Source organism: Zonotrichia leucophrys, chromosome 1A (genome assembly GCF_028769735.1).
Source record: "Zonotrichia leucophrys gambelii isolate GWCS_2022_RI chromosome 1A, RI_Zleu_2.0, whole genome shotgun sequence".
In the NCBI taxonomy this organism is placed as follows: Eukaryota; Metazoa; Chordata; class Aves; order Passeriformes; family Passerellidae; genus Zonotrichia; species Zonotrichia leucophrys.
In genome coordinates, this window is record NC_088170.1 from 24,669,886 (window position 1) to 24,695,662 (window position 25,777).

General features: G+C 38.8%; 1 protein-coding gene across 1 annotated transcript in view; it reads left to right on the forward strand.

Moving 5' to 3' along the window:
* TPH2 (tryptophan hydroxylase 2) overlaps positions 1-25,393 on the forward strand; it is a 50,070-nt gene extending 24,677 nt beyond the window's left edge. The window contains exons 9-11 of the mRNA XM_064701950.1: positions 16,567-16,662; positions 24,731-24,864; positions 24,957-25,393. Coding sequence (XP_064558020.1) covers positions 16,567-16,662; positions 24,731-24,864; positions 24,957-25,131 — 405 coding nt within the window. The 3' untranslated portion in view covers positions 25,132-25,393. The remainder of the gene's footprint in view (positions 1-16,566; positions 16,663-24,730; positions 24,865-24,956) is intronic.
* The last annotated feature ends 384 nt before the right edge of the window (positions 25,394-25,777 follow it).

Consider the following 25,777-nt stretch of genomic DNA (forward strand, 5'->3'; position numbering starts at 1 on the left):
TGATTGATTTTCTAAAGCTGCTTTTGAGCTGATTTTTCAGCATGTCTGGTCTTTCTATTTTCACACAGTACAGAAATAAAAAAGGCTGTCTTTTCTGCTTACCTATCAAACCATAAACTGTAGAAAGGACTTGACATGAGGTGTTTCAACTAATTTATGTAGTATATCATTTACAACATTTAACAGCACATAACATAAGATTTTTTCAGGAAAATTATGCCAAAAAATGCATCTAGATTTACATTTTAGTGTTAACTTGTAATTTGTGGGCTTGGGAGCTGTCTTTGTAAAGCTGCAAGTTGCTAAGCAGGAGCCTGCCTATCTTGCTAATGGCAGAAATCACTCCTGACTCCTGCTAAGTTGTTTCAACACAGCTCAGGTTGCCTTTTCAAGAGGCAATATGTATAGGATGTCCTTGTGCAGGTGAATTCAGTGGGTGGCAGTTCAGAAAAAGAGTTAGCAGACTGTCTTTTTCATGCGGTTCATCACCGAATCTTTCCGCCTAAGAATTTGGTCATTAGGGCCTAATTAGGTGCTCTAAGTTTTTTCCCAGTCATTTCTCACTGGAAGTTACGTTTAAACATTCAGTTCTCTAGAACTGTAAAACTTCCACCTTTTCATCTTTCTTGATAATATTTGATCTTGTATTTTAACAGCATGAGACAGTAGAAATCAAGACATTTCTTTAGTTCTGGCTGTCCTTTACATGGAGAACCACAAAAATTGCTTTTAAATTTGAAGAAATTTTATGTGATTTGATCTTGTAAATGTATTTCAGGCTTGTTATGAATCTAAAAATTTACCTTGCCTGGATGATGACTGAGGCCAACAGTAAATTTCTAAAGCTAAATTTAATTTATCAGTGTATGTATCACAAAAAAATTGTTTTAAAGTTATATACTGGCTTAAAACCAGCATTCAGAACCACCTCTCTGGGTTGTGGTAATACTTGTGCCTTTACCTGCCTGTCTTCCCTCAGAATTTTCTGGTCTTGTTGACATCATTCAAGTCCTTTTCCCACACTGAAATCTGACACATAATTCAGAACAATTCTCCATTATGTTTGCTGAGGAGATAACCAGAATGGAAGAAACAGGAGCATTTCAGATAAAGGCTGAATAGCATTTGGTAACTTAGGGAAGACTCAACATTCGTGGTCTCACTAGATAGAATAGCCTCTTGTATTCACAAATAACAGATTAGATTTCCCATAGGGGCTATTCAGTACTGCTAGGCTGAAAGTACATTTTGTGAACTGGCTTGCTGTCTTCCTCCATGGATGAGCAAATGGAGCTGAGAGGAAAATCTGAGATTTCTAACATTTCCACTGTACATCTAAAAAATCAAGACCGCCTGTGTGTTTCTCATTTGTAGTTGTGAAATGATTCATAGGGCACTAACCATCATTGTAATTCGGTGACCAGTTCCCCTGCTGAAGCTATTCTGACATATAAAAATAGTTATGTATTGGCCAACTGAAACCTGGTATAATAACCCAGAAGATATGGCAGTCACTGAGCATATTGAAATTTAACATTCAAATCTTTGCTTAGTCTTTTCTGTATCCCAGTTGCATGCTCTGTATATGTGACAGATACCAAGAGTGGGCACAGTGAGTACCTTAAATCCAGTGATGGCATAATGGAGTTTCTTGCAAAAGTGTTACTTCCAGCCATACCTGTACTTAGTGAATAAAAGAGCAGAAGAGTGGCTGGGATTGAATACAACTTAAAACTGCTTGAGTAAATTTTGATGTGCTTACAGGAGACATATGAAATTACTCTGATTTGGGCTGCATGTCACTTAAGGGAGATGAATCAATTCCCAGGGTAAAAACTAGGACAACAAAGCTGAAATCAGGTATGATAGATTACATGTAGACAGACATTGTCCTATTATGCTATGATCTGTACTGTTTATCAGTAGGCGGCCTGGACAATGTTTCTGTTCCTGACTTCAACCAGGCAAAACCACCTGTATAAAGATGCATTTGGAAATCACCCAAGTGTGAAACCTGAAACTTTAACAAGGAACAGAAGCAGATGAAATTTTGTAGCTTTCTTGACCATTATAAAGTCAGAAAGGTGTGTTTGAATCAGGAGTAAAGCATAACTTATTAATGAATAACTTTCTTTGGTGAGGTGCTGCTGGTCTCACTGAGTGCTGCTCTAAAACCATTCCGTAATTTGTGGGCTCACTCTGAAAAATGTTTTAAAGGAATTAATACAAAGTAATGGTCTCCATTTTTAAGGATTTGTTTCAGCAATGCTTTTCAATAAAACAGCTGAAGCACTGAATTGAAGTCCTTCCTACATTATGCATAATCAAAAAGGTGAGCAGAGAAGATAGTACATATGTTACAAAAGAGGACTAAGGGGGAAGAAAAACAACTGTAGATCCCAGGGATCAATATTTAATATTTTAGAATACTGCAGTGGTCTCTTGGAGTGCATTTTTACAGTCATTCTGTCAGACATTTGTGGCCCAAGAAGAAAAATATCAGCAGAGATACTTAACTAGCTTTAAATTAGCACTCCAGATTGAAGACTTCCATTCCTGGAATTGGGAGCCAATGCTCAATATTTTCTGCAGGATTTGTGGCAGTCTGCTAAGGCCTTTTTTCTGGGTATGGAGCATCTGTTTCCAGGTTTATGTCTGTAGGAATTGCTGTGCTGGTCAGGGCCATGGCTGGTGACTGGTGCCCATCATAAATAGCTGCTTAGGGGAGATGGAAGAACAGGATGAGCACATCTTATTATTTTCCAATGTTTTCCAAGACTCTCACCAATCAGGAACTTGAAGAGCTCTTGTTCTCTCAAATGTGGCTTCTATGTATCTAATTATCTTGAAAGGATTTCTGTCCAGAGACAGCTGTTTATGTTTGAAGAGACACACATCTTTAGTACCATTTGCAGTAACTTTGTTAATGAGCTCTATGGCTCTACTGGTGAGCTGTCTGGTGAGCTGTCTCATTTTGCTGCTTTTAACCTGATTCCTACTAGTTTTTTTGTATATGAAGAGAGAATGATCAAATCATCCCTGGAGGTTTTCTGTATGCCATCATGACTACAGAACATATTTTCTCGCTTAGCTCTCTCTTTTCCTGGGTAGGAAACCAATTGTTTGTTTAGTCACTCCTCATGCTATTGAGGGTGTTATTCCTCCCCTGAATCCTTTCCAGCTGGAACTGGAAAAGGGAAAGGATACATCAGTTACTAGAGTTTTGATTAGGAGTAGCGCTGTGGAGTCAAGTCAGTTTTGGACGCGCTTGCTGTTGAAGTGGGGACCTTTTGTATGATAGGAAGGCTGGACCTGGTGTTGTAGAGTTGACACAAGTAGTTGCTTAGGGATGAAAGAAATAGGCTGGACGCAGAAGGAAAGTAGGATTCAGTGGATCCATCTTGCATCACTGTACAAGGATATGAGTCCCTCCAGTATGTGATCAGAAAGGAGTAGGTCAACATAGGATGTGTTACTCTTGGAAAGATACATCTCATGCTTTATGCTGTGTCCCTCAAAGCTGAGAAGATGAAAGAGGGCTCACTTGTTGTTACAAGGGTGCTCAGTTGGTCAAGTCAGGAACCTTTTTCTTGAAAGGATCTCATGTTGCCCTGACAGACAAAATTTTGTGCTCACAAACAACTAGAAACACTGTTGTTCTGTAAAGTACTAATAAATACGTATCCTTGGACCCAGCCCTGTAATGAGGAAGCTAGATGCAAGAGAGAGCTAATTTGACTTAATTGGGAGCAGGGAAGAAATTAGAAACTTTACTGTAGAAATAATATAGTTCATTTTAGACAGAATGTGATTTATGAAGATCAAGCCCTAAGCAGTTAGAAACGCTAAGGATAAAGGCTCTATTAAAATAACAAATTGCAGCCAGAGACTGGGTTTGCTTTTATTTCTTGTAGCATTTTGTTTCCAAAAGTGGTTAGATCATAATCTGTGAGGTTACTGAACTGCAAATGCAAATTTTCATGCACACAAGTAATACATTTTGACATAGAGGTTAACAAGAGAATGGTGCAAATTTCACACAGCACTGGCTTGCTAATTACGTTTGTTTATTTTCAGAAGCAACTTCATTTTCATTAAGAAATTGCAGATTCTGCAATAGTAATCTTTGCCAGTAGTTCAATAGCTCACACTCTGAACATTTGCTCTGCTACAGTAGTAATGAAAGTGAGCCTGAAAAATAGCTTAGAAAAAATGGTGGAATTTAGGAGTGCATGCATGTGGCAAGCATCTTCCAATTCAGTGTTGGATCCAGTTGAGAAAGGCTGAGGAATGGTTGAAAGGAGTCTATGAATTTTGATAAGATTTTTTGCATATTTGTTTTCTCTTTTGACCCAGAGTTGATAATGTATTAGCAAAAAGATAAAAAGTGTCCTTTATAGAACATATGTAACCAGGAAAAAGGGAAGTATCCAGCATAAGCTTCCAGTGAGCAACAATAAGACAAACATTTTGGGTAACAACTACTAGCAAATCAATCATAAGTTACGGAATAAAGGTTTAAATATCAGGGGGAAAGGAGCAATAAAGGAAAGGTTTGGAATATATTGCTGCTGCTGTTCCTGACTGTCCCTGTGCTTTCACCAGTATGCAGAAGGAAAGCGAGAATCCTGGGCTCTGTGTAGGCATTGTTCACACTGTAACACATTATTTAAGTCATTTGTACAAGACACGGACACCCTCTAGCAGCAGCACACAGGTATATGGGGAAGTAAAGGAGCTCAGCGTGTGGCAGCTCATTTCAGCCATGTCTAGGTCTTGCTTAGGCCTGAGGGAATGCCTATGCTGTGGGTGCAGCATTGGCATGTGGCTTTACCCATGCTTTCCATGGAGCCAGAGCTGCAGAGTAGTGCTGGGCAAAAATAGCTTTGGTGTTTGCAGGGAGGCCTCTCTTAGAAGCAGCTCCCTGAATGCAGCTCTCTGGTTACCTGGCTGGGACCCACAGTGGTGTTGGGATGGGCCAGATCCAGGCTCCCTTAGCTCAGGGATCTGTGCATCCTGTGCAGGGTGCTGTGCAATCATGGCTGCTGCCCTGCATACCCAACCCTCATTTCAGGGATCAGTGACCCCATCAGGAGAAGGAAGCCAGGAGATTCTGCACTCAGGTAGAAACCAAAACAGTCATGTGTAATCACAGAGCCAAAGCATCACAGAATGTGTTGGGTTGGGAGGGACCACAATGGATCATCTGGTCCAACCTCCCTGCTCAAGAGGGGTCATCCTGGATCACGTTGCACAAAGTTGTGTTCCAGATGGTTTTTGAATGTGTCCCATGGAGGCAGACTCCATGACCTCTCTAGGCAATGTGGTTCAGTGCACAGTTAACCCCGCAGTAAAGTTCTTCCTCAAATTCAGGTGGAAATTCCTGTGCATAAGTTTCTGCCCATTGCCTCTTGTCCCATGGCTGGGCACCACTGAGAGGAGCCTGGAAACCTCCTCTTGACACCTCCTTATCCTGCCTTCAGATACTGATAGACATTGATGAGGTCCCATCTCAGCCATTTCCTTTCAAGGCTGAACAGGCCCAGCTCCCTCAGTCTCTCCTCATAACAGAGATGCACTTGAGCCCCTGAGTTATTTTCAAAGCTTTTGCTGAACTTGCTCCAGAAACTCCATCTCTCTCTTATGCTGGGAACCCAAAACTGGACACAGCACTCCAGATGCTGCCTCACTGATGTCCTCAAACTATTCTTTTTGTTTTCTGGAATATTTCAGTAAGTAATTTTGCTTCCAAAAGGACATTTGTACATGTAGTTATTATTCATAACCCAAATAGTACTATATGGAAAGAGTCTTAAACTACATACCTGTACAGAGCTGAACAGATGCCAACTCAACGTTCACAACCACAGGACTGGACATACCTCATGTGTTCAGTCTAATTATCTCACCCAGCATGTTTGAGTACTTTCTTTGTACGCACAGATTAAAGCATGGAAGTAAGACAAAATACTTCTGGCATCTGTAACTATGCCAAGGGCTGCATTCCTTAATGCTGCAACTTCGGAAGCGGCTCCTATGCCTGTCGTCACCTTTCTATAAAATGGCATCAAAGTGCTGGATGGAATATGGTCCCATAAATTTTTAATTGAGATACTTTTGGGTGATCTACCAAAATAATTTTGCAAGTATAGCTTAATTTTATATTTATAAGTCCAATGTTGCTGCTACAGAGGGCCGGGGGGCAAATTTGCTATTGCTTTCAATAAGCTAGGTCTGTGAGCTAAATGCTAACCTCATTCCCACTGTATATTGTTACTGTCTCTTAGAAGATGTAGAATTGTACACATGCAAATGAAAGTAGAATTTGCTGCTGTAAAATTAATTTTTATCATTTACTTTCCAAAACATCTTTTTTAGAAATGAGGCTTTCTGTGAGGATTGAATTGATTCTGCAGGACACATGATTTTGCAGTTTTGTCTCTTCCTTTGTCCAAACTTGTGTGGTACAGCATGCAACAAATTCTGTTAGCTACTTCTTAGAGCTAGCAGGCCTTCTGAGCTTATTTCATAAAGGTTTTTACTTTATTTGTGGATGATTTTTGAAAGTTAAAGCAACTACTCTAAACCTGAAAGCATTGTTGAAGCCAAAGACAAGGTTACAGAGAAGGGCCTTGTCAATTTTGGTTGTTTTGGTTTGATTCCAGCTGCGGCTGAAATTGCTGCAGTGCAAGGTCAACAGAATTTCAACATGGTGGTGTCCTTTCAGGCACCTTTGAACAAACCCTGCACTGTCTCATTCTCTTAATTTCCTTTTGCATCAGACATAGCATTAGTTTAGACTGAAGAACCTTGTTGTCAGCTTTAAGTATTATATATTTTTTACTTTATAGACATTCACAAAGATGGCATCTACTAATAGCACTAGATAAAGCAGTTTGAGCTCAGTGCTTTTTCAAGACATGCTCGAAAGAGTAGGTACTCACAGATTATGATTTTTTTCCCTGTAAAGTGTACTACTCTTCTTTTTCCCCTAGAGATTTTTGTTCCCTACCTTGAATCAGTGGGCTGTAATTGTAATAATTATATAGTTTGACTACATAAAAGTAGCTAAAATTACGGTTTAACAAGACATTTTCCATCCCTCAAATGTAAACACCTTTATAGGATTAATTTTTCGTCTTTGAATAAGCCTATTAGCTTATATACAGATATATACTATATATCTGCAATTAATTTAGGATCTATAAAAGCACAGAATTCTTGCATATCCATGGGAATCTGATCACTAGTGACAATTTTGGAGTGATCTTCACATTTGGTAAGTCACTTCCAGACCAAAATTTACTGTAAATTACTTTGACTTTGGTACAGTGAATAGCCACAACCTCTCTGCTCACAGGTTATTTGCTCAGTATATTTTTTCCACCTTGCTGAATATATGTTCATGTGATTTGCTTTGTGTTTACACACTGATGGCAAGTAAGTCACTGGTGACTCAGTTGACTACTCTGTGGTTATGATAGATTCATTTTATATGCCCTCACTACTGAAAATCAGAGTTCTGAAAGAAGGTGCTCAACTATACTTGAAAAAGATTTTGTTTGGGGCTGTGAAAAACATCTTCAATTTGGATATATTTTTAGTAGCAAAATTAATAGATATTTAAAATTTCCTGAGCTACTTTTCTTCTTTGATCTGTCTGTCAGCTTGACATGAATAGAACTTACACTTTTGTGCTTATGCCTACTATCTTTTTTGCTTCTTTTTTGCAAAGCAGGTTAAGTTAATGCATTAAGAGTCACAAAAGCTTTTGGGAGTCCCTTGGCATTTATGTGATTAAAAGAACATTGAGTTTAAATGCAGTGTTGCTGTTAGAAACTGTCATGTTTGAAAACAAGTCAGCTATTAAATCAGTTTTCAGTAAATAGATATAATAACTTAATTTTCTTTTTAAAATATTTAGAAAATTAATGTGGATGGTGGTAATTTTGGAATGAAATCCTACCTCTTTTTCCTCTTCAGAAATAAATATGAAATTAATGACTGTGAAGAAATAGTGCATTTTCCCCTTGAAATTAGAATTTTAAAACTTCACTGGCCAGTTGTCCCTGTCTCTTCTCTCAATACATTTTTGCCCCCCCAGTTACAGAACTTGAAAAAGGTCTGACATGCTTTCAGCCCCAGGAGGCTGCTCCCCTTTCTGAAGATATAGCCTCCCCTCATTAATAGGTACACTTGGAGTTTTGCAGCTGATCCTGTACCCAAGAAGCTCATACCCCTCCTTGGCTAAAATGACATGGGAGGCTCAGTGGCTCTCCTGCATCACTCCCTGCAGCACAACTGTCACAGGCAGTAATTGGGCTGGCAATTAGCGAGGACACAGCCTGCTTCAGGGGATGGCATTGGGAGAAGCCCCACACCAGCCCGGTGCCCTCCCCAGGGGAACGCCTGTTAGGGGGGACACTGGGGGTCTGTCTCTGGGCTGGCCCAGGGTGGCTTCTAAAGAGGCCTCACAGCTCAGAGTAATGAATTCTGACAGTGCACTGGCACAGGGCAGTGGTTCAGTAAACTCTCTGCTTATAAAAAAAGTGAGGGTAGCCTGTGCTGTGATTAGTTGCTTCACCTTTGCGACTTGATAATCTCTGGATTTACTTAGCCAGTCTGTCTAAAGCTTCTCCCAGGATAAGCACAAGAGAATCCTCTGCCAGTTTTCCCCTTTTGTGGTTTCCTTGGAGCATTGCAGCATTTTCAAAAGGATGAACTCTCCCTCCCCATCCTAAAGAGTATTTCATGGAGTGCTGCAAGTTTATGCTTTCTCTTCTGAGTTGCCTGCTTAGCATGCTTGCTGCAGAGTGGAAAATGGCCTTTTTAGAGAAGGACAAAAAATGTTGGACTGAGGCTGAGGTCTACGAGTAACTATGATAAATATGTCCTGAGAACTGAGCTAAGCTTCTGTAGAGATTCTGGCTCTGGATGCTGGGGGAAGAAAAATGTCTGAGGTGGTTCTTGTGTATTCTCTGGATATTCTTCTAAGGAAGGCAGTTCACAATTTGGGGTAACAGTCCTAGGGTCATTGGCCCATAAAATGAGTATGCTGTCAGGCAAAGGACTGACAAATGATCTCTTTGTATGTGTATTTGTTTCAAATTTTCTCTCACTTTTGTGATGCCTCCTGTCACTGTTCAAGTCCCTGGATCTTTGCTGGAGGAATCATACTCCCCAAGCTGTAGCATGAGCCACAAGGCTGAGGAGAACACTGTGGAGTGCTAGCCCTTGCCCCTGCATCCTAACAAATCAGGACTGTACTTGCTTTGTTTGTGTTAGTGCCAAGTCCTCATCTGTAAGAGCAGCAGGAAAAAGAGGGGTAAAATAGGAATGGAAAAGCGGTAAAGACATACCGCTTCTTGCAACCTATGAATTTTGAAGGATCTTAATGAACCAATGTGTCATATGAGGCAGCACAGACTGAAGAGTGTGAACAGCTGTGATATGCTCAGCTTTTTATTTTTTATTTTTTAAATTCACTTTCAGAGGACCCCATCTCATGTAGTCCCAGTTAACATGTCAAACCCCCTCACTGTCCCTGTTATGTTACTTGTGTGAAATCTCTGGATGACTGAAATTTGAACCAGCAGCTTGAAAAAGAAATGAGCGAATATTCTCTTCAGCTAAAATAGGAGCACTGAATGTGAATTCATGTTATATGTTGTAAAATACAGTGGAAAGGAAATGGCTCATTATTGCACATCATTTTTTCTTAATAGCTCCACATGAAATTAATAAACCTTAAACCCTCATGTTTTAGAAGTTGTTCTAGATAAGAATCTAATGACAGGGAAGGAGAAATAGGAAGGGCAAAGCATTAGGGCTTCAATGACTTATGTTTAACAATTATCTAAGCAGCAGTTTCTAGTTTCAGTGATCTCATCTTCTTAGCTGCATACTAAGCTTCAGCACTGTTAGTTAATTATGTTGAAAAAACCTAGGAATTCTTTTTCTGGCAGTGTTGAGCAAGTGTGCTTTTTGTGGGATTGGTTTTTTGCACCATCTCTGTGACCACTAACTTTGGTGGAAAAGAATTGCTGCCTTGCCAGGAAACACCAGATTTTCTGCATAAGTTCCTGATTCTTCACCCTCAAAGAGCTCCAGCGTTTTTGACTGAGATAAAATGAGTGGGCTGGACAGACATCATCTTTGCACAGAGCAAACCTAAGTTCAGATTATTCTGAAGTAATTCAAACATGGAGTGGGATATTATGTGACTTCAGCTATGTGGGAAGTAACTTTTGCAACAGCAGAAAAATCCCAGAAGTGCTTCATCCTCCTCCTCTCTCTCTGCTTGCTCTTTAGAGCAGCAAGAGGGCCTCCTTCATGTGAGAATGAACAACAGAAATATTCTCTCAAGAGACACAAAATTGTTAGTAGGAGTGTTCTCCAGATCTTATTCTGGAGAAGTCATATTGCACCTGCAGAGTTGGCAGCTGCCATACACATTGTCTTGTCTTGGCTGGGCTCCCCAGTGTTGGAGGTATAGTGTTACCTCTTTACTAGTGCTGCTTGAGGTCAGTACATTTTCTGCTCCCTAAAAAATGCATGATGGTGATTTTATTTTGGTTACCATTATGAATTTTTCTGCAGAAACTCCTGAAAAAACAAGCATAATTTCAAAATATTCACGAGAGGTTAAGCCTCCCAGAGCTCACTATAGGCCATGCTTTCTCTGAGTATGTCAAGCCTTGCATTAGAGGAATTTGCATGTAGTGATGCTGTGTGCTGTGACTGTCAGAAATGCGGACGCTGGTGTGTGTGTCCCAGAGTGCTCTAATGAGCAGCACCACATCTACTCAAACTATTGTTTAGAAAGAGATTGTTCCAAGCATTCACCCTTAGTGAAAGGTCTGAATGCGAAGAAGCGAGATGAGGGGGAAAAGAAGGCTATTGTTAAATATATTCGCTTTGCAATCCCTCAAGGAAACCTCATTTCACTGAGCCTAAATGCTTTTCAAAGTGCCAGACTAAAAAAAAATTCTTCAAGAAGGTAAATCTGAAGAATTAAACTTTGTTTTTTTTATTTAGAAATGCTGTTGGTTGTGAATAGGGTCACTGCCTTTGTTGGAGGTAAGTGAATCACCTATAATGAGACTTGGCTATCGAATTTTACTCCTCTGCTTTTGATCTATTCACAAGCTCATCATGAGATTTATTTGTTGTTCAAAAATCTCCCTGCATTTCTGCTCAATAATGTTCCCGCATGAATAGCTGTCAAATAGCTGCTATTGCTTGAGGTCTGGGCTCCAACACTGGGCTGTATTGGCCAGTTGCCTGGGTTACCTTTGTTACATCTATCTGTTTCTTGTAGTAGAGCATTCCTGATACCAGTCAACACACTGAATTTTGAATAATTCAGTCAAATGTGAAATGCCAGCTGTGTTTTGGTTTATTTTTTTGTGACTATTGATATTTTTGAGATTGAAAAATAAACAACTATTCAAAAATTTATTTGCACCAGCTCTGAATGAAGAAAGAAAGCACAAATGAGAGTCACATATATTTCTGAGTTGAGAGTTACTTGCAATTTGAGCACCTTTCACAGGGGGAATGAAAACATTTTTATTTCATTAATTCTTAGGATTAATTTCTAACAATGGGATTTTTAAAATTCTTTCAGTGGTATATAATTATTTATTTATGAGATAATTACAACTATATGAGAGATTTAATCTCTAGGTGAATATTTTTAGAGCAAAAATACCAAAGGACTCCTAAAGAAAAAGGAATTAATCTCTGCATATTGTGAACATATCACATGCATTTGAATTGAGTGGTACAGTCAAATATCCTTTGAAATCCGACATCCTGTAGAAACAAGGTAAATATATTTTCTTAAGGATATTTATTTGGCGCTAGTCTTTCAAGTACTTACATATATTAATAGTTCTATTGTCTTCAGGGCAACTAATTTTATATACATATAAAGTGATTGCTTGTGCTATTACACATCAGTTTGGAGCTGTAGGCCCATGATGTTGGCAGTTCATGTAGTGGTGAGTCTTCTGCTCGTGTACCAGGACTGCAGTCGTGCAGTTACACAAATCTCTCATTCTTCCCCCCTTGTGGCACAAGGGAGCACAAGTGAATTAGCTCTTTACATGCTTGGTGTTCTCAGGACTCATCCTGGCAACATTTTCATAAGGTACTTTCAGAAAACAGATAAAATCTCATGCTATACTTTGTGCTGAAAATTGCTAAGTGATGTAAGTATCAGTCTCCAGCTATACCATAAGAAAATGAAGCAAAGTGGAATGGCTTGAAAGACCTTTTTATGAACAAGTCAGATTTTCTACTGACTCTGGGACACTAGGACTCAACACTATGCACAAGTTTTTTGCACAGATCTCAGGAGGGAGATTCTCAAATGCAAAAGGATGTGGTGTGAGAAGGGATTTTCAAAGGCTTAGAAACCAGACAGGTGAGGAGAATTGAGCCTATCAGACCTTTTTTCCTGCCTTTGAAAATATCTAAGCACCCTCAAATAACGATTTTTTCTGTTAGCTGTCATAGCTGTCACTGATTTTTTCTTTTTCTTATGGTAGTCCAGTTTATAATGCAGGGCAGTATCTGAATACAAAGAAAAGACACTATGTTTACCCTGGAGACCAGGTTTGGAGTTTGCCAGGGCTTCACGTTCTCTATATCTTTCCTATCAATAGCAGGACAACTGATCTGACTCCTTAAATCACATATACACTTGGCCAGATGAGGTACCCCAGTATCTTGTCTGTGACCCAGGCAATTGCAGATGTCTGCAGGACAGCATATGTCGAAAGCCATATTGTGGTATTTTCCTGATATACTGCTTTACTTGCCAATGACTTTTGATTCAAGGGCTCTGAAAGAAGAAATCTGCTATATTAGTATTTTATAGCCCTTAATTGGGTTTTCTTCCATGCATCTGTTGAATAATTTTGAACCCATTAGATAATGTTTCATGAGCATGACTGTAAAGTATCTCATATATTTTTGAATAAATAAGAGAAATATAATTAAATGATACTGAAGACAGTCTTGTGCTCCTGGCACAGTGTTGATTGATGTCACTTGGTATAAAAATTATTTCTAATCCCTCATTTGGCATTTTGATTCTTCATCTCATTTTGCTGATTTGACTAACAGAGCAGCGTTTTACTGTAAGGCTCTTTGAGAACTTCAGCATTTATACAACATGGAAAGCCACATTTTCTACTTCAAGAGCCTATCTATAATTGTAGCAAACACACACTTCACCCCAAAGGTGAAGTGGAGCTGAAAGTAAAGTACAGATATTGCTGTGGTTTGTAGAGGAACCAAATATCTGGGGCCACGGTCTAGGGAGTATGCCAGAGACAAGTCCAAGATTTCAAATCAGACCAGGAGAGCCTGGACCATCCTGTTTGTGCCTGCACCAGCCTACATGTAACAGCAGTGTAATAATCAAATTTGTCTTCAGGTGAGGCTTCAAAAGATGTATTCATCTCAACAGCCACTGCTTTGTTCAGTAATTCCCACTCCAGGGCACTTATCCTGTGTGAAATACAGAATATCACAATTGCAGTTTACCATACAAAGACACATTATCTATGTGTCTGGTCAATAAAAAGTGTCACTTTACAGTTAATATTTAAGCTCCTTATCAGTTTACCTCAATGTTTGTAGGCTTAAGAACACAACTTACCAAAGCCTGCAAACTCTAGTGCACTGATCAACCTTTGCAGGTGTGAGTAGACCTGTGGGGGGAATCGTGTATTGCTGAGTACCGATCTGAAGATGGCAGCATTGGGTGAGCTTTGCACTTTCTTGGCTAAGCAGGGCACTCTTAAATACTAAATTGTAGTTGTTGCATGTGGCAAATTTATAAATCAGCTTCTAATTTGAAAGGCTTTTCTTAATGCTGCAGTTTGATATCACAAGTTAGTAGTAGGCAGAGACATTGCCATTTCTGTGTTTTATTTTAGTTAGTTATACTGAGACTACAAGTCTTATAAATAGTAAAGATTGGCTCTCACCAGCAAGCCCTAGCTCATAAATATGACTCCCTTTTATTACAGTAACAATTATAATATTTTTTGAACCAATGCAAGAGAAGCTCCCTCTCTAAGTACTGTCTATCCATCAGGGAGGAAGTGGAATCAAGTCCTACCTATCTCGTGGGTACTGCTCACCTGGGACAGCAGGGATTGCTCTCTCCAGTGCCTGTGTTGGCTCCTCTGCCTTCTGTGCTTTCCAGCTCCCAGAGTGCACATCCTCAGAGGAGTGGAGAACGTTTCTGCTCCTTCCCTCTGCTGGCCCTATAGATTGCTAAATGGGCATTTGACTTTCTCCTGGGAGCAGCATGACATTGGTTTGGTCGTCTTCAGCCTAAGAAAGGTCAACAGTGGAGGTGCCCCACATGTGGGCACTAAGTGCAGCTCTTACGGATCTAAAATATATAAACACCAGATTCCTGTTTAGCTGCTGTTGGCTTTAAAAATGAAAATGAGCATGATCACTGTGTTTTATCAGGAGTCTAATCCTGCTGTATGTTTGTCAGAATGTTAATGTTAGTAGCATAAGAACTACTACCTGATAGATTCCTCTATGGAACCCTGAGGGAGAGGGGACAAATTCAAAGATACTAGTAGGAATTAAGTGTAAAGCTGAGTAGTTAGTTTCTAGCTGTGTCAGCATGTATACAAGCAGGACTGTGGCCTACTGATAGCTGTTTTGGCAAAATATTCAGGCAGGGAAGCAAAATTTGTAGTCTTTGTGATAGGTCTCTCAGCTTCTCTCATTACTTCTGTGATGCCTTTGTCATTTTGTCTTATTGGGTGTTTGTCCCTGAGACAATATTTTTAGAAACCAGTTGTCTTGCCTACCTTCTAAGTGGTGATATCAGCTGATGTACTGAAAAATTTTATGCCAGCTTGATTTCCCTGAGACAACACCAAAGCCAGAGGTGGAAATTTGATTTTTTTTGGTTTGTTTCTTTGTTTTGTTTTATTTGATGATGTTGTGCTTTCACCTTCCTTTATGGATATCTCTGCATTTGACTACTGTGATGGAATCAGACTTGAGATGTTTGAAGTCTCTGCCACTGGTTCCTTCTTCTCAGCTGACTGAGCAGGTTTGGATCAGACATGGGGCTCATCAGTTTTTATTCTTCTTTTTATTATACCCTTCTGCATAGTGTTATGCTGTATGAATCACTAGCTGTGCAGAAACTTTTATGAGGCTAAGCAATTAATAATTTTTGAATTTCTAAAGATTGGTTGAACTTAAAAGAGCTGTTAATTTGTAGTCTTCTATATTTAATATGAAATCCAGTTGGGATTAAGGAGGAAGTTAATGGAAAAAAACCAACATTGTATTAGGATGTATTCTGAAGTTACTTAAAAAGATTAAAATTTACTACAAAATATTGGGTAATTTCTTATCCTAAATTTATATCTCCTGCAAAGACATATAAATCTTCTAGGTACAGTGGAGTTATGCCTCTTTGTGCAAAGCCTGAAATTGTCAGATGATGTAATAAACACAAATATATATAGGGATATGTGTATATTTATGTGCAATATTTTTGTATAACTTCGATCTCAACTTCCTAAAACCTTCATATGTTTACAATATGGAATAGTTACCATCTTAATCTCAAATGTTTGATCTAATATCAAAAAGCATGTGATGTGTGGTAAAAAACAAAGTAAAATCCAGTACCCTAAGAGCAGAAGTGACTGTGATCTTTAGCATTTAGTGAACAGTAGGCTGTCAGTACTTCTTATGGTCTTCCTAACATTTAACTTTGTTAGGTGGGTACAGCAAAATTAGATACAATACTGTAATGTTGATTTAACAGATCTCTTTTTGCAGCTTGTCATCACTTTTACAGGTCAGATACATTACCTAATGGAATGTAGACCTCAAAAACTATGTTATTGTTCAAATGAATTCATTGATCAAGTGAACTCATTTGACTGAATATAATTTTCTTTCTGGAATTTAAGAAGCCAAATGCCATATTCATTCTTTAGTTATGACAGAACAAAATCTAGTGAAGACTAAGGCCTCAACTCAGGAATGCTCTTAAGCGCATACATATAAGTAAATTAATTTTAATTCAACTCAAGTATGTTTCAGACTTTAAAGTGATATCAGCTTTAGCTTAAAACTAAGTGCTCTGAACTACATCTTAGACATCTTCAAATGCTCCTAGACAGTCAGACCAACTGCCTTGCAGGATTCTGTTTTGGGGCATCTCATTTATTTCTGAAGGTTTCAAAAACCTCTGTAGGTTACTATCAGTACCTTTGATACCTAAAAATGATCTTGCTTGTCTGTTCCTAGCTGGCCATTCCTGTGAACTGCTTGTGTACCCAGACAAAGAACAAAATCCCAAATTTTTGTGCCAAGCTTCCTTACTGCTGAACATGACATTTAAATTACTTAGCAGCAACAATACACGTTATCTGAGATTATGTTCAAAGTAGGTAATTCTAAGAAGTGGGACAGACAAGTGAATATGGTATGATTGTTATTGCTGAAGTGCCTGTTTGCAGCTATACTATTTGTACTGAATATCTGTATATTTTACAGTGCTATTTCTTTACCATTGAATTTGGCCTTTGCAAGCAAGAAGGACAACTGCGTGCTTATGGGGCAGGACTTCTGTCTTCTATTGGAGAGTTAAAGGTATGTATCCTTAAAGCATAGTAAAATTTTAATCTTAACAAAAAAATAGGTGTATATAAATATATTGACTTTCAAATAACAGTTATAATTCTCAAGATAAAAAGCTCGTATTTAAAATACAGTATTGACCTAAAAGCTTTGTTTGAAATATCAGCTGGCACTTGAAGCATGAAATGGACTTGTAAGGCCCAAAGTACCAAAGCAACTATAAACTAAAAAACTGATTTCTGTTTGAATTTTTATTTCTTGTCAAAGGGGGCTCAAGGGTTCTAGCAGGTAAGAGTGCCTTGGGCTCTAAAAGCTTTGTTTGGATGAGGAGCACGTATTTTTAATACCCACAAAAAAGTGCTAGAAATCAGACATGATTCTGTTCTAAGTAATCCAGTTACTTGAGTGAATTCATTATTGATATGAAAAGAACAGCATTCATTAAGGTCCTGGTATGATTAATCATATTTAAAATTAAGGAATGCATATGAACTCACATTGAACTTGCCTATGTCACAACACATAGAGCCCTATTCTTTTAAGGGTGAAAGTGTTTAACCTTGCATGGTGTGAGTAGTTGAAGTGGATAATTTATTGCCTCTTTTAATGCCTAGAAAACATGGGGAATGGGCTAAAGGTATTTTGTCACAGCTGTAGTATTTTGGGACATACTACATCTCTCAGCAAGGGGGAAGGGAAGGGTAAAGAGAGGGAGGAGTATCATCTTCAGAGACCCAAATGAACTCTTAGTGGCTTTGCAGGTAAACATTTGGACTTAGAAGGCACATATGGAAGAGTATTGAAAACTATTTTGCAGCATTGTTTATTTGAGTTTCCACATCTTCCCACCCTCCAGGGCTGGCTTTCAGTGAGCTACTTGGCAGTTTAATAGAAGTATCTCAGTCTCTTTCTGCTATTTGTTTTACCTGTAACTGTGAATATTTGGGGTGCACCTCATTAGTGAAACTGCTATACTTCCAGTAGTAAACAATGTTGAAGAAATTTACCTTCTCTAGTGCTTTTTTCTTTGATTGCATTAGAGTTGCTCTCAGTTCTGTGCATACTCCAGCCACTGAAACATTCCATATCTGCCTGGCAATATTTTATACTCACAGTGCAAAATTGTTTGAATGAAAAGAGATGAAGATGCCCCACGTGTTTTGCTTTGGCTCAGCAACATTCAGTGCTACGCCCCAAACTCTGCAGGATTCTCTAAAGAATCAGACCTTTTATTTAAACTAACAGTTAAGGTTGCCAGGTGATGACCCTGAAAATACCTACCATATCATTTACAAAATCTAAGGGCATAAAAAAGAAGAAATGAATAGTCTAGAACATAATAAATCTTCTACCATCAATGTCATAAACAAATGCATTATTCTTGTCAAGTGTGCATATTTGGTACCACACATTTGTGACCCCAGATCTGGGTTCTTTGCTCAGCAGTAAACTCAGAGTATAAATGCAAAAAATAATCATTTTGAAAAGCAATGCTAAAAGCTAAATAATCTGCACATTAACGGACTATATTGATCTGCACAGTGTTATGGCCAGATATATATCATAATAATTTTGCTTTAAGTCAATATTATATAATTTTCCTACACTACATATATATTTTGTAGATATGATGCCAGAAGGGACTACTAGATAATCTGATTTGACCTCTTGTGTATCATAAGGTACAAAATTTCACCAGATCTTGCATATACTGATCTTAAGTTAGAAATTTCAGTTACTGATAAACTAAGCACTTTTGTGCTGTGGGAACAGAACAGCAGCATACCAAAGGTAGACATAGACTCCATGAAGGGACTCATAAGGTGAAAAATATTGAAAAGTCTGTGGAAATATGCTCCAGGGTAGAAAGCAAGGTAAAAGTTAAGGAAAGAAATTTAAAAATCGACTAAGTTTTCTGATAAAATGACCATGGGAGAAGCCATTTCTGGACTGCAATCCTGGCATGAATGTGCTTCTTGCCAGCAAAATATTATCAGGGAGGTGTTTGGGAAGGAGATGTCTGGGCACCCATGACTTTGGTGCACAGCCTTGCATCAAGCCATTGTCACTTTCTCCTGTTTTTTGAGAAAACAATCTCCCTCCTAGCTTCTACTGGGAGGGCAATTTTCTTCCTTGACCTGAAGAAAGGTCATGCTAATAGACTGTTGTTGAGATCCTGATTGTAACTGAAATCCTTATTGATGGCAGCAATTGCTCTGAAAATGATGAGAACAATGCTGGCTATTTCAGCATTGGTGAGTGGGGAGGAGGAGGAGACTCAGTGTGCATGGCCATGACATGTCCCTGTCATGTGTGCAACACTCATACTTCTCACAGGCGTCAGAGTGAAGACATCCTTTCAAAAATAACTTCTGCCATACTTTAGATGGGGATGGCTGTGGCCCATAGAAGCTCAAATACTTATGTATCCCTCCCACTAGGAAGGCAGATCTTGAAATGTTGAGTTTTGCTAACTTGAGTTTAGAGTGATAGACTAGTTTAGGTTGGAAAAGTTCTCCATGATGATCAAGTCCATTTGTTAACCCAGCACTGCCACATATGCCACTAGGTTATGCCCTCAAGTGCCATATCCACACATCATTTAGATACTTCCAGGAATGGTAACTCAACCACTTTCCTGGGCAGCCTACTCCAATGTTTGGCAACCATTTTGGTGAAGAAATATTTCTTAATGTCCCATCTAAACCTCCCCTGGCACAACTTGAAGACATTTCCACTTCTCCTGTCACTTTTCACTTGGGACAAGAGACCAACCCCTACCTGGTTACAATCTCCTTGTAGGTAACTATAGAGAGTGAAAAGGTCTCCCCTGAGATACCTTTTCTCCAGGCTAAACAAACCCTGTTCCCTCAGCTGCTCCTTATCATTGTGCTCCAGACCCTCCCCAGCTCCACTACCCTTCTCTGGCCACCCTCCAGAGCCTCAATGTTTTTCTTTGAGTGAGAGGCCCAAAACTGGACAAGGACTTGAGGTATGGCCTCACCAGCACTGAGGGTCACTGCCCTGCTCCTGCTGGCCACACTATTGCAGATACAGACCAGGATGCCATTGACCTTCTTGGTCACTTGGGCACACTGCTGGCTCATGTTCAGCTGTTGACTAGCACCCTCATGTCCTTTTTTTATGGGCCACTTTCCGGCCACTCCTTGCTGCTTGGGCTTGATGGCACCCAAGTGCAGAACCTGGCACTTGGGCTTGTTGAACCTCAACAACTGGCCTGTGTCCATTGACCCATCCTGTCCAGATCCTCTGCAGAGCCTTCCTGTTCTCCATCAGAACAATGCTCCTGCCCAAATTGGTGTTCTCAGCAAATTTACTGAGGGTGCCCTTGAGACTGCACAGACATATTTTATTAATGTGCTTTTGCTAGCAAGAAGAAAAGCCTTTCTCCAGCTTCTGTCCCTATCAGCTCTCTTTTCAATGCAGCAGTATGCACAGGAAATAAAATGGTGGCCAATTTTATGTATAATTTGCATAAATTTCTAGAAGTACATGAGTCTATTTGCAAGGCAGAAATGGCAAGCAATATTTGGGTTGTTTGGAGGACTGAATGGCTTGTTCAGTTATCCCTGTTTCTGTATTACACTGCTCCACTTCACAAATCTGGTCAACAGTTCTGGTAACAAATAAAAAAAAAAAATAGCTAGAGAAATGTGTGCACCAGCCATCACTATAGGATTCCCATTAAATCTTTTTCCCCACTCAGTATTTAGACCTAAAATTTCAGAGAATGAAAAATGCATCTCCTTATGTGCATGCTATGAAAGCATCAAGTAAAAAAAAAAAAATTAAAAGCACAACAAAATAACGAGAAAGAGAAGATTAAAAATGAAGCCTGGGGGGAATAGAATAATACAGTAAGTAGTTATAAAATGTTCTGCCTAATATAGTCAGGTTAACTCTAGCTAACACTATTACACAGTATGTATTTGGGGCTTAGAGATAAGGCGGAAATAATGTACATTTCAATTATTAAAATGTTTCTAAAAAGCAGTTCAAATGTCTTTGGAAACTTTAATCCATTTAATTTGTATGATGCTCTCTTGAACTCTTTCATTAAAGGAGTCTCCTATCAGCTTCAGTTGGCTGTAGATCAAGTAATACATCCCTGTTGTATGCTACTATACTGAACAGAGAGGTAGACTGAAAATCTCTCTCTATAAATTTTTGAAGTCAAGTACAGTATCCAATTGTATTTTTTAATGATAATTTAAGAAGCGCCAGCATTAGACTTTATAAAAAAATATTAAAATGCAAATTTTGGCTCTGTTTTCTGAAGAGGATGAAGAAAACAACTCCTGGATCCCAGGTGTTAATTTTAAGAATCTTTAAATAGTGAGATTTTCCATATTTTTCTAGAATTTCTGTAAAATTACACAATTGAACAAAATTTTCTGGTAATACAGGACACTGTCAGATTCACAACACATTTTGTAGATAAGCAGGAAAACATTTAAGAGCAGGTTTTTCAAGACTCTGTGTACTCCCCCTGGGAAAACAAGGTGATAAAATCAGTACTGGCACTCACACAGCTTCTCACCTGTGTTCCTATTCTGCCCTCCTGTACTTCTCAGACAGTGCAGTATTTATAACTCATCTCAAGTTTTCCCCTTTCTAGCTGAAGATTTTACTTTTTGGGTTTTGTTTCATTTATTTTCTTTCTCAGACCTGAAAAGCTCTGAGTTGTATTATTGCAATCCATTTTTATACTCAAAGGAGGAATTACAAGACCAAAGTCTTTTTTCATGTGTCAGTGATAGTGGTCACTTAGGAAACGATTCACAGTTGTGCAGTGTAAATGCCTGGTGCCATCTGACATGCCCTAGTATTTCTGACCAGCCGCCACCGCAGAAATGTGTAAAAGGCTTCTTTAGATCCTGTGCTGTATCTTCCATTCTTAGTACAATACATCAGGCAGCCTAGCCCTTAAACACCTATTGTTAGGCACCTCAATCACTCTTTGAAGCTTTCATCTGGCAGGAAGTGGAGGCATTTCTTTATTGTTATGCTTATTTTCAGTACAAATGATTGTCTACTTCTTAATCTGTCCGATAGTGCTACTTTTCCTGAGAATCAGTGATGATTCATTTAAAAATTTCACTCCAAATTTTTATTTCTTGAACTGAAGAAGACTCACCAATACTACTAGCATTAGCAGTACAGTCTGTATGAATGGGCTGTTAGAGACCATTACCACAGATCCACATGATGGTGAGATGCCCTATTTTACCAAAAGGTATTTTCCATGAGTGCTAGCCCTAACATCTCATTGGAGGTGGATAACATAGAGGTTTCTGATGGAGAAATACATATTGGGTACTTATTTGAGTTCACTAAAGAACTGAATGTCCAACCAAACCATAAGTGAATAGCATGTATTTAAAAAACACAGGCTGGAAGCTGAAAGCTTTTGGACTCACCAGACAATTTTTTTTTTTGTTTTTTTATGTACTTCAAAATGTTGAGATTGCCAAGGACCAGCATTTTACAGCACTGTAAAGTTTCTGATAAATGCTCTGGTCAGCTTTGAGTCCGTGTCTTGACCATTCTATTTCACATGAGATTATGGTCTCTCTGAAGGTTTGTCTGTAGGCTCATTTCAATTGCTGATCTCTGGCATTACTGGCGTCAGAATATCACCTCAGTTGCAGATGTTCCATATGCCAGGCCGTGCAATTTGAAGACGCCATCCAGACTTGCAAAGATGGAAACATTGCTTTGGTAGCCAAGACAATTCCTACTTGATCTAAGAGCCAAAAGAACTTGGAGGGGAGACAGGGATCTTGGGTGGGAATTCACCAGAATTTACATCTTTTGTTTCCAAACTGTAATCCTAAGAATAACCATCTGCTGTCACCTAATTTTGAAGGCATGTCTGAATACTTCACCCTTGGTTTCCAGGGTGCACATGTGTTGCTGTCCTCATGTTCCACTCTCTGCAGAGTTGCTTTGTGAAACAGCAGCTCTGTTCGTGTATAACTAAACTGGGATCCAGAAAGAATCAGTCATTTCATATGGATTATCTAAGGAGAATAACTAGAAAGGCTTTCTCAGTAGTCATCCCTGAGAAAGCATCAGCCTTTCCTTCTCTTTAAAGTTTCTCCTTTTATAAAATTAGGGTTCAGTGACTAGAACAGTTGTTCACAATGTTGGAGCCCACAGGCTGGATCCCTTCTTGATGCTGATAACTTCAGGCCAGGACTAGACCTGGCCCATCAGAGGCCATTAGTAAGTAGAGAAGTTGATAACGTCCCCCTTTCTGTTGAACCTTTCACAGTACAGCAAAGAATCCATGAGCCAGAAGTAGTCAGTTCCTATGGAATCATGGCCAGTATCATCATCTTCATTCCCTGCAAGGAATCAACCTCACTCAGTCCACTCAGAGTTTTGAAACTTTGTGCTTTAGACACCTGAGCCACCAAGTCTCACCTGGAAGCACAAAGGCACCTTAAGAGGAGATTTTTATCTATAGATACCCTCCCAGGGGATCTATTATAATTCCAAGTGAGAAAAGGCAAATTCATTTTGAGAAAAGGAGGTAAATGCCTTAATTTATAAGCATTCAACAACATGGTTCTGCAAAGAGAAAGTGACAACAGGGATATAGACAGGGACCTAATAAGGTGAGTCTGTTCCTGCAGTCCTTTTAGAAGAGGATGATGGTTGAGAGAGCATTGTTTATATTTGTTTTCAAACCTGTTTGACTAATGGCTGGTTAGAAACAGCAAACCTTGTGAGAAGGAAAATATACATGTACTAAAGAAAGTTAATTCCCTGACATTTTAAGATTCCATGCATTAATTTTTCATGTATTTATTTTTGGAGAGAGAGGAGGTGGGAGGAAGAGGCTCTTGTTCCAGTTTTCTGTCCTGCTATTTGGAGACTTCAGGTTGAGAGATAGTGTGATATTTTCAGAGCCTTTCACAGGGATTTAGGAATGAGTATGAGCAAGAGCAAGGATAAAAGTTGTGAATACCTTAAGGTTAATACTTTACTCCACTATAAAGAATGTCCATGCAGATGGAAAGTAAAGAAATCAGAGGCACCTTCGGACCTCAGGGATCTGCTTCCTCCCTGTCATTTCTTTATGCTTTTCATTCATATCTTCACTCTATATAGGTATCAGGGGACTAAAGAGGGTTGAAAGGTGACCTAAATATGCTCTGCTTTCTTACCTTATACTTCTGTAACAGAGGACTGAGAATGAAAATATGTGTGTTCTGGAAGATAAGATAGATGCAAAAGCCAACCCAAGTATTCAAGTTGAAAGGGGAGTGAGAAAACACTTTCCTGGAAAATGTCTCAGTACCTGATTTTCAGTTCTGAACCTCTCTTTTCTAGTGACTTGTGAAAGTCATAGAAAGAGAAAGGCTGATCAGAAATCTCTGGTCTGGGTAGCATTTGCCTTATCTGCCCAATATCTCTTGTAATTATCTATATCTGTTTAGTTATTTTTTCTTTGCAGTACTATGTGAAGCATTATTGCTCAGTTTGTGTGGCAGAAGAGTAATGTATTTCACTGTCTTGCAATACATTGTCATTATTGAATGGGTTTTCAGATATGTAGTTTCACTTTTACTGTCAGGAAAATACTATATGATTTTAACTTGAAAATGTAAAGTACAGATTACATGAATGGTTTAGTCAGACCCAATTTACCCGCCAAGATGAAGATGAATTCTGCTAGTTAAATGAGATTTTGGGGACAATATATGCTTGTAATTGTATAGATAATTTTTCAAAAATGGTTATTTGATGATTTTTCTTTTTCCATCTGAACATTTATGTCTGTGTATGTTCATGGCAGGTGCATTTCTAACACCCTCTTTATTATTTTATTATTAAGGGGAAAAACCATCTCCCATAAGTAAGAGCCTTTTAAATAACAAATTCTGTTGACTGTTCAAACAGAAAAAATGCTATAAGTAAAATAAGGTGAGCTACCAATTAGTGGGAAACATACAGGACAGCGATATAAAAGCTGTATGTAGGAGCAGCTGATGTAGATACACAGCATAATCAAAATCCAGTTTAACAGATCCTGTGGTGTATTTTGCAGCATGCTCTATCTGACAAGGCCAATGTGAAAACATTTGATCCAAAGACAACCTGTTTGCAAGAGTGCCTTATCACTACTTTCCAGGAAGTTTACTTTGTTTCAGAGAGTTTTGAAGAGGCCAAAGAAAAGATGAGGTAAATTATTTTCCCTGACTCAAAAATCTAATTTTCTCTTCTTTAGTGGCTGGGGAAAAAAAAGGAAGTTAATTTTCTTTTTTTCCTTTCAGGGACTTCGCCAAATCAATCAATCGTCCCTTCTCTGTGTATTTCAATCCATATACGCAAAGCATTGAGATTCTGAAGGATACCAGGAGTATAGAAAATGTTGTCCAGGACCTCCGCAGTGATCTAAACACTGTATGTGATGCTTTAAGCAAAATGAACAGATATTTAGGGATTTGATATGTTTGGCACTGTGATTTGCTGTCAGTTGCTCTTTCTGTAGCCAGTTACATGAGATGGCTAATTTATCAGAACCATCAGTTTTCCCTTTACAGCTTGGCCTGTGGCTTGCATTATTGTGTAGCTCTGTCTAACTGTAATGTGCAGACAAACCAAGGCAATGCTAATTTGTAAATGAAACATGGAATGTGGCAGAATGTGATCATCAATTCTTCAGCACAATGTCATGTACAAGTATACCATTAAAAAACTTTCCTGGCAACAGTTTGGTTTCCACAAAATGATTCACTTGAATGTTTAAGAAATGGTGTTGCTGATTTCATTAGGCCTGAGTTTATTTCTTCATTATCCCTTCCCTTCCGCAAGAATCTGGAAAAAAATTGTTTGCCACATTTTAATTTTCTCTGTAAGAAAACATTATTTCTTTGTCTAATGGTAAAGACACTCTGTTGTCCATATATCTGTTACAGAACTTTGTCTCTTGTGACTGAACAATACAATTTGTGTACCAGTAGCTACCAGAGATTAGGAAGGATATGTATTGGTACTAAGAGGTCTCTGAAGATTATACATAATGAGAACCCACAACTGAGAAATGTTCAATGTGGCTGAGCAATTGCAAGACACTAAAAAAAGAAACCTCTGA